Raw genomic sequence first — 17,374 nt, forward strand, 5'->3', positions numbered from 1 at the left:
CTTGTTACCCAGGCTGGAGTGCAATGGCGCGATCTCGGCTCACCGCAACCTCCGCCTCCTGGGTTCAGGCAATTCTCCTGCCTCAGCCTCCTGAGTAGCTGGGATTACAGGCACGTGCCACCATGCCCAGCTGATTTTTTGTATTTTTAGTAGAGACGGGGTTTCACCGTGTTGACCAGGATGGCCTTGGTCTTTTGACCTCGTGATCCACCCGCCTCGGCCTCCCAAAGTGCTGGGATTACAGGCGTGAGCCACCGCGCCCGGCCGAGATAATCTTAACAAGAAAATTAGACACTTTTCCGCAGAAGCACCAGTTTTCACATCAATTCTTTGAGTTATCATTAGCCAAGGAAGACTTATTTGCTTTAAGGGTTTTACAAGGTGTTCTAATGGTATTTTAATCAAATCTTGATGTACCTTTTAGAGTTATGAAAGTTCTTACCAATTCATGGTGGAAGAGGCTGAGGCTTAAGACTGTAATACTTGCCTCTGTAAATTGGGAGGGTTTACCTCAGAGTGTTGATTAGACTACTCTGGCATATGGTCTTGTACTTTTGGCTCTTTGGCCCAAAGATATTGTAAGAATATAGATTTCTGATTGTAAATTGTTCTTTTGTAATGCAGTGGCTAAACCTCTTCAGCAATTGTTTTTCTCTGGAATTATTTTAAATATTTAAATTTCTGTTTACTGCAAAAGTGTTAACTTTTTTGACATTAGACTCTTAAAGAGTAGAAAAAATCTACCTGCAAGTTTGGAGTCAAATATCATTAAGAAAAAGAACCATGTTCAAATAGTAACGTTATGTGATACTCTGAATTCTGTAGGATATTTGTAGTATATTTAAGATATTTATGTCATACAGATAATATAAGGATCTATATAATTTATTTACTGTTTACAAAAAATGAAACCTAAAAGTTGCCAGTTAGTAGCACATCTTTTTTGTTTCTTATGTTTTAGAGGTCTCCCTGTGTCGACCAAGCAAGGGTACAGTGGGACCTTCTTAGCTCACTGCAACCTTGAACTCCTGTACTTGAGTGATCTTCCGCCTCAGCTTCCCAAGTAATTAGGACAGCAAGGGTGCACCACTATACCTACCTAACTTAAAAAATGTTTTTTTGAGACAAGGCTAGTTGCCTGCTATGCTGGTCTGGAACTTCTGGTCTGAAGCCATCCTCTTGCCTTGACCTCCCAAAGTGTTGGTTTTACAGGCATTAGTCACTGTGCCCAGCCTGCAACATCTTATTTATTTATTTGTTTATTTATTTATGATGGGGTCTCTCTCTCGCCCAGGCTGAAGTGCAGTGGTGCAGTCATGGCTCATTGCAGCCTCTACCTCTTGGGCTCAAGCAATCCTCCTGCCTCAGCCTCCCAGGTAGCTGGGACCACAAGTGCACACTGCTACGCCTTAATTTTTTTATTTTTACTTTTTGTAGAGATGGGATCTCACCATGTTGCCCCGGCTGGTTTCAAACTCCCGGGATCAGCTGATCCTCCTGCCTCAGCCTTCCAAAATACTGAGATTACAGTCATGAGCCACTGTGCCTAAGCCTAATTTTAAAATGCTTAAAGCATTAAAAAGCATATAGAAGAATTAGAAATATTAAATTGTACATATATTAGTATTTCATCACCTGTTTGATGAAATTAAATTTTGTATGTTATTTTACAAGGTAATTAAGTTTAGTTTCAGATTTATTTGTACAGAGGAAAAAATGTACAGGATGTAGGCCCTCTACAAAGTGTCACGTTGTGACTCTCCAACTTGTACATGGAAATATAAATCACATCAGATCATCTTGAAGTGACCACCTGACTAAAGGTAGGATGGAAAAATTAGCATCATGCATAGAAACAGGAATACAATATTATTGGTCCTTTTTGTATATATGAAATTTACTTTCAGAGTAGCATAACTCATTGGATAAAGCAAATATATAATGGCAGTTTTCCCCTTTAGATTAGCTTCTAGGGCTGCACATGAAATTCTGAAAAGCTGATCATGGTCCTGGGACTAAAACTTGACCTTAAACTTGTGAAATTACTTAAGGAGTGTATTTATTACTAAAATAAGTTGACTGAAACCATAAAGGCCTTTATAGAGAAAGTCATCATCCTTAGTTTAGTAACTCTTTTTTTTTTTTTTTTTTCCGAGGTGGAGTTTCGCTCTTGTTACCCAGGCTGGAGTGCAATGGCGCGATCTCAGCTCACTGCAGCCTCCGCCTCCTGGGTTCAGGCAATTCTCCTGCCTCAGCCTCCTGAGTAGCTGGGATTACAGGCACGCGCCACCATGCCCAGCTAATTTTTTGTAGTTTTAGTAGAGACGGGGTTTCACCATGTTGACCAGGATGGTCTCGATCTCTTGACCTCGTGATCCACCCGCCTCGGCCTCCCAAAGTGCTGGGATTATAGGCGTGAGCCACCGCGCCCGGCAGTTTAGTAACTCTTAATATTAAAGCAGGTAGAGTGCTTATGATGTAGTATTATGTGATAAAATGGACATACATTGTATAGAAAATACAACCTTATAATGAAAAATGCAGTCAAAAGACTGAAAGTTCATGCAAAATGCTGTTTTTATTTTTGTGTAATGAGATTAATGTTTCTCATAACTACTTTTTCATACATTCTAGTTTTCTGCAATGAAAATGCATTACTGTGAATAGAAAAGAAGCTTCAGAAATGTAAAATAATTAACTTGTTAGCAATTTTTGCATTTTGGCACTTAATGAAACTTGATTTTTGGTAGCACTTGAGGTTATCAAGTTAACATGGATAACTCCCCATGTTACATTGGAAAAAGGTCAAAATCAGTTAATTTGCATGTATAAATTCAGAAACAAGCTCTGCCAAGTTTCTAGCTTGTTCTTTTCCCATTGGTCCTCGGTAATGGACACTAATGCTAGTTTCTTAACCAGTCAACTAGTATCACCTTTGTATTTTGTTGATTGATTTTCTCCCTGCTTGGTTTTATTTATGTTTTAACTCTTTTTCCCACATTACCGTCAGAAGTTATTTAAGAGAAATGCATTATTTAGGTTTGAAAGTTTTTAGGCAATAATTATTCCATTATACTCATGGATTTCTGCCTCTTTGGGTGCGAATTCTTTTATATTTGCCAAGCACTTTTTCTGGTGTTTCACTTTAACTAAAAGCTTTCTTTCTCCAGATACAGGGCATCTCCACCTTTCTATCTCTTTGGCTCTTAGTTCTAACACACTAGGCAAAAAGGGGCAGTTGGCATAGGACTTGAACTGAGTGCTACTTCTTGACCACTTTTGGTAAAAGTAATACTTACTATCTATCATGTGCCAGGCACTCTTTAATACTTTACATGCATTATCTCAAGTAATCTTTATAATAACCTTCTGAAGTAGGTACTTTTGTTTATAAAACAATGTCTAGAGAAGTAACTTGTTACTTCAATGTTGTACCTGTAAGAAGTGGCCTTATCTGGGTAGGAACTGAGTCCTTCTAAACTCAGAGAAAATTTTAAACCTTATCACCATCAATAAATAACCTCTTTTGACATCTGGTCATCTAATTATATCGTCCTTTCTTTAACTTTGCTGCAGGCAAAGATGAAATAAAGACAGCTGAGCCCTTCTTTGAAAACTTTGTCTTCTTTCACTTTGATGTTGGCCCATCCAGCATGGCCTCATTGTTCTTGACTTCTTCAGCTTCAGTAACTAACATCATCAGCTCTCCAGCTTTTCTGGGATCTTATTAGTGGGAATGATTCTCTTGCCGAGATTTCACCAGCAGATCTAGTTTTCTGATTGATTTAAGCGCCTCGGTGATTCTTGTTCTAACAAACATATTGTACTTAATGCTCATCATTACACCTGGTCCTTTGACTCCCTTTTCTTTTAAGTACATACACATGCTTTCTTCTTTCCTCATTTCTTTAGGTCTCTCTCTAGGTTTGTCTGTACCCAATCTCAAAGTTATTTATAATTAGGAATTTTGCTGATGCCTAATACTATTTTTCTCAGTCTCTTGCTGTATTTCTGGATAAATCCACTGTTGTGGTCTGTTTGTGCCTTTCCCCAGCTGTCGCTTAGCTTAGTGATACTGAGAGTCACAGAAGTTTGCTGATGAGATACAAGGCTTTCATTAATTTCTTGTTCATTCCCCATTACATTTTCAGATTTGCCACCGCATTTCCAGAACTTCAGCTTAGGGCTGGCAGGTCCTGAACCAGTCATTTGGCAGAAGGATGCTATTACCGTGTATTAGTTTAGGCAGTTTGAACTTGACCTCAGGTCTAGGGAAAAGAATATTGGAGAGTCAACCTGCAATGTGTAATGATTGCTGCAACACTGTTCACCTTTGCACAATCCACTTTATCAGCATCATTACTTTGTAATTTTATCCGAACTGGCTTTTATCCCCATTTGATGAAACTCACCTAGCTGGTTATTGATTCACATAACGTATGTTAAATTTCACTGTGTGCCACTTCATTTATTTCATTTTATTATAAAAGTAGTTACAAAAGTTACATGCTCATTTTAAAAAATGGGAACGGTTATAAAATAAAAAGTAAGAATATTTTCTTCGACTCAAACCCAATAGTCCAACTCTTTAGATGTAACTAGTGTTTATATATCTATACAGAAAATCAGAAAAATGTATCATTTTTTCTCCTTTTAATACTGTATCCTATAATGTTCAGCATTTTGTGTGTGTATTTTTTTTTTCCACTTAATGACTTATCCTGGAGATTTTTTCCTATAATTTTAGATATATCATTTTTTTAAACATTTGCACATTTCATTGTGTTGATTTGCTATGAATTATCAAGTGCCCTACAAGGTATATTTAGTTATGAATTAAGTGCCTTATTAATATATATAATTAGTTATAAACAAAGTGCCTTATTAATATATAGTTACAGTTTTTGACTGTCACAAACAGTACTATAAAAAACTGTATCTTTGTGTTGTTCAGAATGTAATACATGGTAGGGATTGCTGTGGCCCATAGTTGGGAACCTTTTTTGTAAATAAAATTATATTGGAACACAGCTATATCCATTTGTTTATGTGTTGTCTGTGGCTGCTTTCAAACTAGAGTAGATGAGTGGAATAGTTGTTACAGAAGCCTTATGGCTCACAAAGATGAAAATAATTTACTGCCTGACTCTTTAAGAAAAAGTTGGCTGGCCCCTTATGTGTAGGATATATTCCTAGAAATGGAATTGCTGGGTCAAAGAATATGCATGTTTTAAATTTAAATTTTAAATAAAAGTTCAAATGTAAATTTTTTTTGCCAAATTACTGTCCAAAAGGTTGACCTAATATACAGTTTGACAGTATATGAGAGCATATGTTTTCATCAGTTGCTTCTTACCAGGAACAGTTTTTATCAAAGAAACAAATAAAACTTATCCAACAGGTAAAAAATGGTATCACATCTTTTTTTTTTTTTTTTTTTTTTTTTTGCATTTCTCTAATTATGACAAGTTGGGTATATTTTTAGAGGATTTTTGGGGGGATAATTTACATATTTTCTGTTATTGTGATTTTTGCCTACTTTAAAAAAATCACATATTCATATTCTTCTACATTTTAAAGTTATCTTACATATAAAGCAAAGTAGCCCTATTTTTGTCATGTGTTGGAATTATTTTTCTTAGTTATTTGTATTTTATCTGCTTGTGATATTTCTTCCCTATCTTAGAGACGCTAAACTTTATCCCCCTGTTTTATTATAAAAAATATGAAGCAGAATAATATAACTGACATCCATATACTTTCCTTAGAAACAGCAGTTGTTAATTTTGCCACATTGACTTTTTTCCTTCCATATATATACCTATCCCACTTGAATCATATGTAAGTAAATTGCTGACATGACCCGTTAACCCTAATGCTTCATCTTGAATCTAAGAATGAAGACATTATCCTATGTAACCAAACTACCATTATCCTACCTAAGACAGTTAGCAGTGATTCCAGGGTATCATCTAATGTACAATTTATATTCAAAATTTCATTATTTTCTTAAGAATGTCTTAGCTTTTTTTTTTTTTTCAAGTCAGGATCCATTCAGACTTCATACTTTACGTTCGATCTATCACTTTAGTATTTTTTAATTGAGAGCTGTCATTTGTTCGTTTCTATAACACAATATTGAGTTTAAAAACAGCTTTATTAGCAATACAGTGACATGATAAATTGTACATAAAGTGTACAATTTGGTAAGTTTTGATGTATATAAGCCAATGAAGCCCTCATCACAGTCAAGATAGTGTGGCTGGGTGCGGTGGCTCACGCCTACACTCCTAGAACTTTAGGAGGCTGAGGCCAGCTGATTGCTTGAGCTCAGGAGTTTGTGACCATTGTGGTCAACATGGTGAAACCCCATCTCTACAAAAAAATACAAAAATTAGCTGGACGTGGTGGCATGTACCTGTAGTCCCAGCTTACATGGGAGGCTAAAGTGGAAGAATCATCTGAGCTTGGAAAGTTGAGGCTGCATTGAGCTATGATCACACCACTGCACTTTAGTCTGGGCAACAGAGTGAGACCCTGTCAGAAAAAAAAAAAAAAAAAAAAAAAAAGATAGTGAACATATCCATCACCATATCCCTGAGATTTTTCCATACCTCTGGAATATACAAATATTAGTATATTTTTCCTAGGTATAGATTTCTAGCTGACAATTTTTTTTTTCAGTATTAAAAAAAAAGTTACACCACCGTCTTCTCATTTGCATTGTTTCTGTTGAGAAATCTGCCTTTGTCCTTATCTTTTTCCCTTTCTACATAGTGTGTTCTTTTTCCTCTGGCTGTTCTTGGGCATTTGATTGTGATGTGTCTTGGTATAGTTTTCTTCACGTTTCTTATACTGGGGTTCATCCAGTTCCTTGGATGCATGGGGTTTGTAGTTTTCATCACATTCGGAACATTTTTGGGCATTAGTTCTTCACATATATTTTCTGCCCCATTTCTCTCATTTGAGCACTGTAGTTACATATGTGTTTGGGTGGTTGAAACTGTCGCACAGCTTATTGATGCTCTCTTCATTTTTTAAATTATTTTTTTCTCTGTGTTTTGGATCGTTTCTTTTGCTATATCTTCAAGGTTACTAATCTTTTCTTTGTGGTATCTGTTCTTTTGTTAATCTTCTGGTGTAATTTTCATCTCACACATTTTATTAATATATTTCATCTGAAGAAATTTAATTTGGATTGTTAAAAATATCTTCCATAATTCTACCTTTGGAATATATGGACTACGGTTACAATTTTTAATGTCCTTGTTTCCTAATTCTAACATCTGTGTCAGCTTAGGGTTGGTTTTGACTTTTTGACTTAAGTATACACATTCCCTTGGGCTTCTGAGAGGTTCAACTTTTGGGCTTCAGCTTCTTTATACTCATCTGGTGATTTTATTAACTTTTACACATTTCACCTCTTACTTTGAGACAGATGGCTACCAGGTATCTCCCTTTTTTTCTCACCCTATCCCTGAAACGTTGGTCATGATATTTCAAATAGTCTGTTGGACATCTTTCAGCTCATTGACAGCTCATAGTTATACTGTTCAAAAGTGAGCTAGCTCTCTTTGATTTCTTCACTTAGGTATTGATAACACTATTCTCTTGCTATCATTTTGGACCTCACTCTTATTTTAGCCCATAATGCAATACATTGTTATATTCTTTTACTTCTGTCTTTGAAATATTTTTTATACCTATCTTTTCCTGTGGCTACCACACTTTGTTAACTCTTTGTTATGGACTGAAATTTTATGTCCTCTCAAAGTTTATATGTTGAATTCCTTTTTTTTTTCTTTAGTTTTTTGAGATGGAGTCTTGCTCTGTCACCCAGGCTGGAGTGCAGTGGTGCGATCTTGGCTCGCTGCAGCTTTCACCTCCCAGGTTCAAATGATCCTTCTGCCTCACCCTCCTGAGTAGCTGGGTTTTCAAGTGCCTGTCACCATGCCTGGCTAATTTTTGTATTTTTAGTATAGACTGGGTTTCACCATGTTGGCCAGGCTGGTCTCAAACTTCTGACCTCCCGAAGTCCTGGGATTACAGGTGTGAGCCACTGTGCCTATCCTAAATTCCTAACCCTCAATATAATGATATTAGGAGGTAGGTCCTTTGGGAAGCAATTAGATCATGCAGGTAAAGCCCTGTGAATAGGATTAGTGCCGTTATACAGAGAGACATGAGAGCTGCTTATCTTTCTGCTCTCTGCCGTGTGAGGATACAGTGAGGAAATGGCCTTCAGGAGGCTGCCACCTTCATCTTGGACTTCTTGGCCTCCGGAACTACGAGAAATAAGTGTTTGAGTGTGTTGTTTAAGCCATTATGGTATATTTGTTATAGCAGCCCAAACTAAGGCATGTAGAAGATTACTGTCACTTTTTTATTGTTCTTTTGCCTCCAGGCTTTTTCTTCTTCAAGTTCATTTATTGTACACTGCTGCCTCATTTCTATTCCTAAAGTGTAAGTCTCTTCTGTCATTTCTCTTGGCCAGTCCTTCAATAACTACCTCTTGCCTACAAAATACAAGTTGTTGAGCATCCTTCCATCCTTCCACATTGTGGTTGCATTGTTTTTTTTTTTTTTTTTTTTAAATCTTAATCTCTTGCTGTTTTGTTTCTTTGTGCCTCCTTTAGGAAGAATAGGGAGCAGTATCATACACTGTTTACAAGTGGAGACTCTAGAATTAGAATGTCTAGGTTTGAATCTTGGCATTACAACTTAGTACAGTATTGGGTATTTTACTTCAGCTCACTAAGCATCAGGGTTCTCAGCTATAAGATGGGCATCATATATAGCATATGGTAACAGTACTGTTTATAAAGTGCTTAGTACAGTATCTGGCATGTAGTAAAATTGCAGTAAGGATTAATTCTTACTGTCATTCATTTCTTCATGGCTCTCCTAGTTCCTTGTGTATATTCATGTTCCTTTTTCTATATGGAGTTCCCCTCGTCCTTACCCTCCTATCCATTTGAAATCCTACCCATTGTGTAATATCCACATCAGATGCTACCTTCCTCAAGTTCCCACACCATGAATTCTCATTTTTCATCAGCATGGTTTTGTAATACTTTATCCTTAACTGTCTTATGTTAGTGTTTATGTACATGGTTATTTCTTCTTGGCTTTTAAGCTTGTTGAAGGCAAGGACTGTATCTCTTACCTTCCATGGTATCTCATTTGGTACATGTTGCTTAATACTGAATTTGTGAATGAATTGTGGTTCTGCCTTACCCTATTTATGAAGTGTTTGACCTAGAGTGAATTGCCTGTTAAATTAACTGTCTTTAAATTATAATCTTCCTAGTTTCTAGTGTTTTTAGATTGCCAAATTATATCTTTTCAGCCTTAACAGAGTAGTCAGGCACAGTAATGCTACATTTTCTTTCTGGTTATTATTGCTAGTTTGTTTTTGAGCATTAATTAGAGTTCTCTGATTAAGTGTACTTATTCTGTTTAATACCAAAATAAAATTTCAATAAGGTGTCATTTTTCTGTCATTGAACCCTTTGTGGGCCAGAAAGACAAGTAATTTCTATTATACCAGTGTATTAAACTTAGCACGTGTAAAATGATGTTGCACAGAAATAACACCCACATTTAATGGAAGTGTTAGAATCGGTCATTAAGTTAAAGGAATTAAATATGCTTCTAACCCAAGAAGACCTCTAGTTCTTAAGTATTAGGGCTTCAAATAATTTGCTTTTAACAAATCTCATTCCATTCAGATTAAGTTCAGAGAAGAGCAGATTAAGTTCAGTTGAGAGAACGTGAAACTTAAAAGGTTGACTGTGATTAGTTGTTGCACTACACAATTTTAAAGCTGGAGTTCTTGAAAGAAAAAAAATAATACTGGGAAATGAAAGGGTAAGGAGAGTTATTTCTCTTTTTCCCCTCGCTAGACTCTGAGCTTTTAAAGGACAGGGACCATACATTGCTTGTGTCTATCTCTGAGCTCTGTCATAGTACTTCATACAGTGAATATTTGTTGAGTAGAGTTCTCAATCTAGAAAGTGAAAAATTGCATCTCTTGTTATTTCCATGGTAATGTAAAGCCTCCCAACTCTGTAACGCATTACTTTGATTCATATGCCCACAGTGTAATTTTAAAAAGTCTTACATAAAAAAGAAAAGAATAAATAAAGCCCAGTTTTTGAGGCTTTTTTTTTTTTAATGGCAGCCTGGTCAACATGGTGAAACCCCATCTCTACTAAAAGTACAAAAATTAGCTGGGGGTGGTGGGTGCGTGTCTGTGATCTCATCTACTCCGGAGGATAAGGCACGAGAATTGCTTGAACACAATAGACAGAGGTTGCAGTGAGCCAAGATTGCATCACTGTCCTCTAGCCTGGGTGACAGAGTGAGACTCCATCTTAAAATAAATAAATAAATAAATACATAATAAAAATAAGGAAGTCTCTTTTTTCTGAAAGTTCAGAGTTGTTAGACCAAGGTCCTGATACTGTTACACTTGCCCTTTAAAGTCTGTGGAAGTATGTCCCCTTTCTGCCCCAGACCACCTCTATAAACTGGTGATTTTCGTTTTCCTGGGTTTAACATCTTTTTGAGATTTTTTTTTTTTTTTTGGGGGGTACCTTTGGAGGAGGTGGTTTCCATAACTTTGGGATTGGGAAGATAAAAAGCTTTTCCATTCTTGGAGCTGGTCCATGACATAGGTCTTATTGAATACTTTCTGTCTTTTATATACATTATTAAGGGTGATAATATAGAATACTTAACATTGTAGGTGAATTACATATTAGGTGTTTTATAAATGATAACATTATTGAATTTATTGTTAGAAATGGTAAGTGCATGTCATACAGGTACAAAACAAGGAAAATCTTAAAATTTTGTGAATGTGCCACAGAAAACTAAATAATTAGAAGTTAGTCTGCCTGTACATTGTTGATACCTTTAAATGTGGTTAGGTCCATTAGTTTAAAATTAGCCTTTTAAAAGTTAGTGGGTTTTTTTAAAAAAAATAAATGTATTATTATTTTATTTATTTTTGAGATAAGAGCTCAGTGTGTTGCATGGGCTATTCTTAAATTCCTGGGCTTGAGCAGTCCTCCTGCTTCAGCCTCCCAAGTAGCTGGGATTATCGGTGTACACCACTGTGCCTGGTTCCTAAAAGTTTCTTTTATTAAAAAAAATCTGAGTAACAATTGACTTACTAATATTAAATGAATGTTTTCATTAAAAATGTTATTTGCCTCTGTTGAAAATAATGTTTTGAAATCAGTGTGTTCTAGGTCAGTGGCTTCTAAGACTCCAGTTGGATTCATTGGACTGGGCAACATGGGGAATCCAATGGCAAAAAATCTCATGAAACATGGCTATCCGCTTATTATTTATGATGTGTTCCCTGATGCCTGCAAAGAGTTTCAAGATGCAGGTGAACAGGTAAGACCTTTTCTTTAGATTTGTTTTAGATTTTGAGGATTGAAAATGAATATACATTCAAATAAGTGACAGCTTCTTAGAAAGAAGTATACCCAATGGAGTTGTAAACCTAATTCATTGTTAATGTGTGTGTGTGTGTGTGTGTGTGTGTGTGTGTGTGTGTGTGTGTGTGTGTAAACATTTATCTAACATCCAGATGTGCAGTAAAGAAGAGTTCTCATCAGACATTCAGGGATATCTATTCTTTGGCAGATAGCTTGGAACGTAAGTTTAGTCAGAGGGCCTTGCTTTAGCTCTGTATCAGTTTCTGAGATAGTAACTTTACTGATTGTGCTGTTAAAGTAGTTAGTTTGGTGGAAATAACCTCCTGTGTTATTAAAAGAATAATTGTCTTTAAAACAAGAGTAGGCTTAGAGATATAAAGGCTAGTTTGAGTTCCAGCTCAGATAGTTCACATTTTGTCTTATTGGGAGCAAGTTACATCACCTCTGCTGATTTCCTCATCCTTAAAATGTGAATCATGACAACCTATGCCATTAGATTGTGAAGCTCAAGAGAATGTATGTGAACATGCTTTGTAAACATCATATGGCAGTACTTTGTGAATAATTATTAGTTATTGGCTGTAAACCAGGAGACAACCAAAAAAACACTACGTCCTATAATGAAGAGTTGAGTTATAGTGGATCTCTAGTGTTTTGTTTTTAGGCTATCATTCACGTTTAAAGAATTTTGGTAGTAGAGTTTATCATGCTGGATGATAGCATCTTCTGGTTAAGTCTTGAGTTGTTTGGATTTGTTAAACTTTATGAATAACTCAAATTACAGGAGGCCGTGTATCAATATCTGAATATAGAGGTTTTTTTTTGAGATATGAGGGAAATTCTTCCTGGTCCAGTTGTAGAGTAGTAACAGGATAGAATGTGATCCCAGAACAGAGAATACTGAAAAATTCCTGAGAAAAAAATTTCACAGTCAACTTCTAGATAATAGACTTGAAAGTAAATTCTGAGAAATGCTGTAACTAGATACAAAATAGAAAGTAACTTACAGAAAGGCTGTTTTCAGAACTAGATGTCTGAGTCTTTTTTCCTTTCCATGGTTTCTATGCCGTATGGAAATTGCAGCAGTATTTCGTGAAAATGGAAGTATGACTTTGGAACTTTTCAGGGTAATGTTGTGGCTGCTTATGCCTATTTAATTTCTGAATACTGATGCTATACTCCCAGTATAGCAGGCTTACAGGCTTAATTAATATAGGGACTTAGCCTTGTTGGAGAGATTTGATCAGTTATTTAGTAATCTGGGAAAGGTGGCCTTTTACCATCTTCAGAGATGGTGAGCATTTCAAGTTGTTATTCAGTCTGAGATGAACCAATTAGTAGTTATTTTGAGGAGATGGTTATTACTTTTTGGGTTAACACTTTTTTGATATTGTCATTTTACGGTGGTTTATCTGTCAGTAAGAATAACAAGGGCACTTGATCTTTAAACAGAGGAAATATCTTCAATTAAATACAGAATTTAAACAAAGAGTGGGGTAGGAATTGAATGGAGTCTGTTACCCTGGACTGGCAAAGCAGAAGCTTGTGACCTTTTAAATTGTTACTGACACAGGTCCCTCTATGCCTGTAGCACTTCCGGCTTGTCTGTGGAACAACTGTAATGAGCATCATTGCTTTATGAATCTCTCATCTGCTTTTTCCCAGAATTCTAGAGCTTTCTGATGCTCTGCCTGAATTACCTCATACTCTGAAGTTACCAGGCTTGCCTTTGTTTCCCAATAAGATTCTTACTTCTTTAGTGTTGCTTATTTTAGCTAGGTATGAATGAAGGCTACCTTAAGTATAAGATTTATCCTTGCATGAAGGAGATATTTATATTTTGAAAGGGAGAGTAAAGAATCTAATACAGCCTCTTTCTTTCCGTGCCGGTAGCGCTCACGCAGAAATGGTGAACGTTCCTAAAACCCGCCAGACTTTCTGTAAGAAGTGTGGCAAGCACCAACCCACAAAGTGACACAGTACAAGAAGGGCAAGGATTCTCTGTATGCCCAGGGAAAGCGGCGTTATGACAGGAAGCAGAGTGGCTATGGTGGGCAAACTAAGCCGATTTTCCGGAAAAAGGCTAAAACTACAAAGAAGATTGTGCTGAGGCTCGAGTGCGTTGAGCCCAACTGCAGATCTAAGAGAATGCTGGCTATTAAAAGATGCAAGCATTTTGAATTGGGAGGAGATAAGAAGAGAAAGGGCCAAGTGATCCAGTTCTAAGTGTCATCTTTTATGAAGACAATAAAATCTTGAGTTTATGTTCAAAAAAAAAAAAAAAGAATCTAATACAGTATTTAGTGAGCATCTACTATGTGTCAGGTCTTTTGCAAAATATTTTGTATATATTATCTCATTTTATGTTTGCAACAGAAGTGTTATCAAGAAACCAATGCTTAGAGAAGCTAAATAATATCCCTAAGGTTATACAGTGGTTGTCATTACCTGCAGTTTCACTTTCTACAATTTCACTTACCTATGGTCAAATGTAGTCTGAAACGATTAAGTAGAAAATCAAGAAATAAACAATTTATAAGTTTTAAATTGCATGCCATTCTGAGTAGCATGATGAAATCTTGTGCTGTCCTGTTCTGTCCCACCTGGATGTGAATCATCCCTGTGTCCAGTGTCTCCATGTTGTAGACACTCCCTGCCCATTAGTCACTTACTAGCTGCCTCAGTGATCAGATAGGCTGTTGTGATATCACAGTGCTTATTTTCAAGTAACCCTTATTTTATTTCGTAATGGTACAAAGTGCAAGCGTAGTGATGCTCCAGGACTGTTATAATTGTTCTATTTTATTATTGTTGTTGATTTCTTACTGTGACTAATTTGGAAATTAAACTTTATCATAGGAATGTATACATAAAGAAAAACAGGCTGGGTGCTGGGCCTCATGCCTGTAATCCCAGCATTTTGGGAGGCCGAGGCAGGCAGATCACTTGAGGCTAGGAGTTCAAGACCAGCCTGGCCAACGTGGTAAAACTCTGTCTCTACTAAAAATACAAAAATTAGCCAGGCATGATGGCGGGTGACTGTGGTTTCAGCTACTTGGGAGACTGAGACATGAGACTCGCTTGAGCCTGGGAGGCAGAGGTTGCAATGAACCAAGATTATACCACTGTACTCCAGCATGGTCAACAGAGGGAGACTCTTTGTCTCAGAAAAAAAAAAATCAGCTGGGTATGGTCGTGTGTGCCTGTAGTCCCAACTACTTAGGCGGCTGAGGTGAGAGGATTGCCTCTGCCCAGGAGGTTGAGGCTGCAGTGAGCTGTACACTCCAGCCTGGGTGATGGAGTGAGACCTTGCCTAAAAAAAAAGGATTTGGTACTGTCTGTGGTTTCAGGCATCCGCTGGGAGTGTTGGAATGTATACCTCTCAGAGGAGTGGTTACTACTGTACAGTGAATGAATAGTAAGAGCCAGTGTCTTTGTCTTTGACTTTGGAGTTTTGGTTTTTTAAATTACTTGATGCATAGTCACTAATTAGTGAAATTAACATGAAAGACATTTTTGAGTGTGTGTGTGTGTGTGTGTGTGTGTGTGTGTGTGTGTGACATCTCTGTTGATGATTCTGAAATGTAGCTGCCTGTTAACCTATCTATAAACTAGATTGTTGGAAAATAAAGTGCCTTGATCAGTCAAGCCACTGATCATTTGTCTTGCTTGCCCCTTCTCTTGTGTGGTTTTATACCTATGAATTATCAAATCATACAAATATGTGATTCCAAACTGTGATAAGTCTAAAGAAAAAGTAAAAGGTCACATTAGTTTTTAATAAAATATATGTTACATTAGGTGAGAGGGTGGATAGGGGAATTCTCTCTAAAGACCATTTAGGCAGACAGCAAAAGTAAGTAGGATTTATGCAGATTGAGAATGAGGACAAAGGAGCAATTTCCTCAAAAAGTAGAGCTTCAGTCTTTGCTAAAGACTTTTATCCTAGGTCAAGATATAGCTTGAGTGCCTACCATATGTGTAGTACTTTACCTAATGCTGTTGGAGAATAAAACAAGTTGAGTTTGATGTGACAAGGCGTTGGGTATGTCTTAGGTGGCAAGACCAACTAATACTACAAAGAAGCCCATCTCCCAACCACTGCCAAGATTGCAGAAATGCTGGCTAGTTGATTTCTAAAGTCAACTGTACTTTCAGTGAGAGATTTGCAGGGAGGAAAATCAGATGTTGTTTTGAAGAAGTGCTTTTCTTTTTTTGAAAGCAAAAACTGAGAATTTATTGTTTCATGTATTTGAAGAGTTGGGGAGTGGTTTGGCCTCTGGCAGAGCTGAATTTAGTGATACAGATATTGCTAGATTCTTTTCTTTTTGCCTCTTGGGTCTGCTTTTCTCCATCAGGTTCCTCTGTCTCTTCAAGGTGCAAGGTGGCCAGCTGCAGTTCCAGGTGAAGAAGCGTTTTAGAATATTATGACCCTGGAGGCTTTTCTTCAAGCTTTAACTAGTAGTAAAACTATAGTCATGCACCTCATAAGGACATTTTGGTCATGGACTGTATACATAAAGGTGGTCCCATAGGATTATACTAGAGTATTTTTACTGTACCCTTTGTATGTATAGATAAGTACACAGATTCTTACATTGTGTTACAATTACATACAGTATTCAGTACAGTAACATTGCCATACAGGTTTATAGCCTAGAAGCAATAGGCTACACCATGAAAGTCTGTAAGTGCTCTCTGATGTTCGTACAACGTGAAATCGCCTGTCGACCTTAAATAACAGTTCAGAAACTATGATTAGGTATAGAGTTTATTTGAGCCCAAAAGGTGGAAAATGCCCACCTGGAAGCATAAATTCAAGTTGTCTTGAATATATACTATTAGCAGATGTTACAAGTGATTTTGTTTGTTTGAGACAGGGTCTCTCTCTGTCACCCAGGTTGGAATGCAATAGCGTGATCACGGCTCACTGCACCCTCAACCTCCCAGACTCAAGTGATCCTCTGAGGCAGGTGGATCACTTGAGGTTAGGAGTTCAAGACCAGCCTGGCCAACATGGTGAAGCCCTGTCTCTACTAAAAATGTTTAAAACATTAGCCGAGTGAGGTGGTGTGCGCCTGTAATTCCAACTACTCAGGAGGCTAAGGTGGGAGAATCACTTGAACCCGGGAGATGGAGGTTGCAGTGAGCCGAGATTGCCACCACTGCACTCTAGCCTGAGTGACAGTGTATTTAAAAAAAAAAAAAAAAGAAATGTAATCAAAACCATGAGACACACCCCACTAGAATCTAGATTAAAAAGTCAGGTAACAAAATGTGTTGGTGAGGTTGTAGAAAAATTGGAGCCCTCGTACATTGCTAGTGGAAATGTAAAATGGTACGGCCACTTTGGAAGAGTTTAGGAGTTTCTCAGACAGTTAAACATTAGAATTATGCCTTGACCCAGCAATTTCACACCTAAGTATATGCTTAAGAGAAATGAAAAATTTGTATCCACACAGAAACTTGTATATAGCAGTTTTATTCGTAACAGTGAAAAAGTGGAAACAACCCAAAAATCTCTCAGACTAGAACGGCTAAACGAAATGTGTTATATCTATACAATGGATGATTATTCAGTAATGAAATGAAATACTAATATTTGCTGCAACATTGATGAACCTTGAAAGCATGCTGCATGAAGGAAGCCAGTCACAAAAGACCACATACTATAGACTTTTCATTGAAAGTCTATAGTAAGGAAGCCTATATAGAGACACAAAGTACATTAGTGGTTGCTTAGCGCTGGGAAAGAGGGAGAGTTGAGCGTAGAGGAATGATAGCTAATGGATATAAGGTTTCTTTTTGAACAGGTTCTAAAATTGATTGTCATGGATGCATATATCTTTGAATATGCTAACAGAGCCTTGCTTTGGTACACTTTAAATGGGTGAATTACATGCGAATTATATGTCAATAAA

At 37.0% G+C, this 17,374-nt stretch overlaps 1 protein-coding gene and 1 pseudogene across 3 annotated transcripts in view; both read left to right on the forward strand.

The window, feature by feature from the left end:
- Positions 1-17,374, forward strand: part of HIBADH (3-hydroxyisobutyrate dehydrogenase) — a 138,409-nt gene that overhangs the window by 1,925 nt on the left and 119,110 nt on the right. Inside the window, exons 1-2 of one of the 2 annotated variants that reach the window (XM_032286916.1) lie at positions 1,373-1,392; positions 11,249-11,409. In XM_032286916.1, the coding sequence (XP_032142807.1) occupies position 1,392; positions 11,249-11,409 (162 nt within the window). In that variant the 5' untranslated portion in view covers positions 1,373-1,391. Of the gene's footprint in view, positions 1-1,372; positions 1,393-11,248; positions 11,410-17,374 lie in introns of those variants that run through there. The other variant, XM_032286914.1, reaches the window with a different exon arrangement.
- On the forward strand, positions 13,328-13,737 carry LOC116557425 (annotated as a pseudogene). The gene has a single exon (XR_004271514.1). The product of XR_004271514.1 is annotated as a 60S ribosomal protein L36a-like (transcript).

Source organism: Sapajus apella, unplaced genomic scaffold, assembly GCF_009761245.1.
Source record: "Sapajus apella isolate SASKATOON/1434 unplaced genomic scaffold, GSC_monkey_1.0 scaffold19, whole genome shotgun sequence".
Taxonomy (NCBI): Eukaryota; Metazoa; Chordata; class Mammalia; order Primates; family Cebidae; genus Sapajus; species Sapajus apella.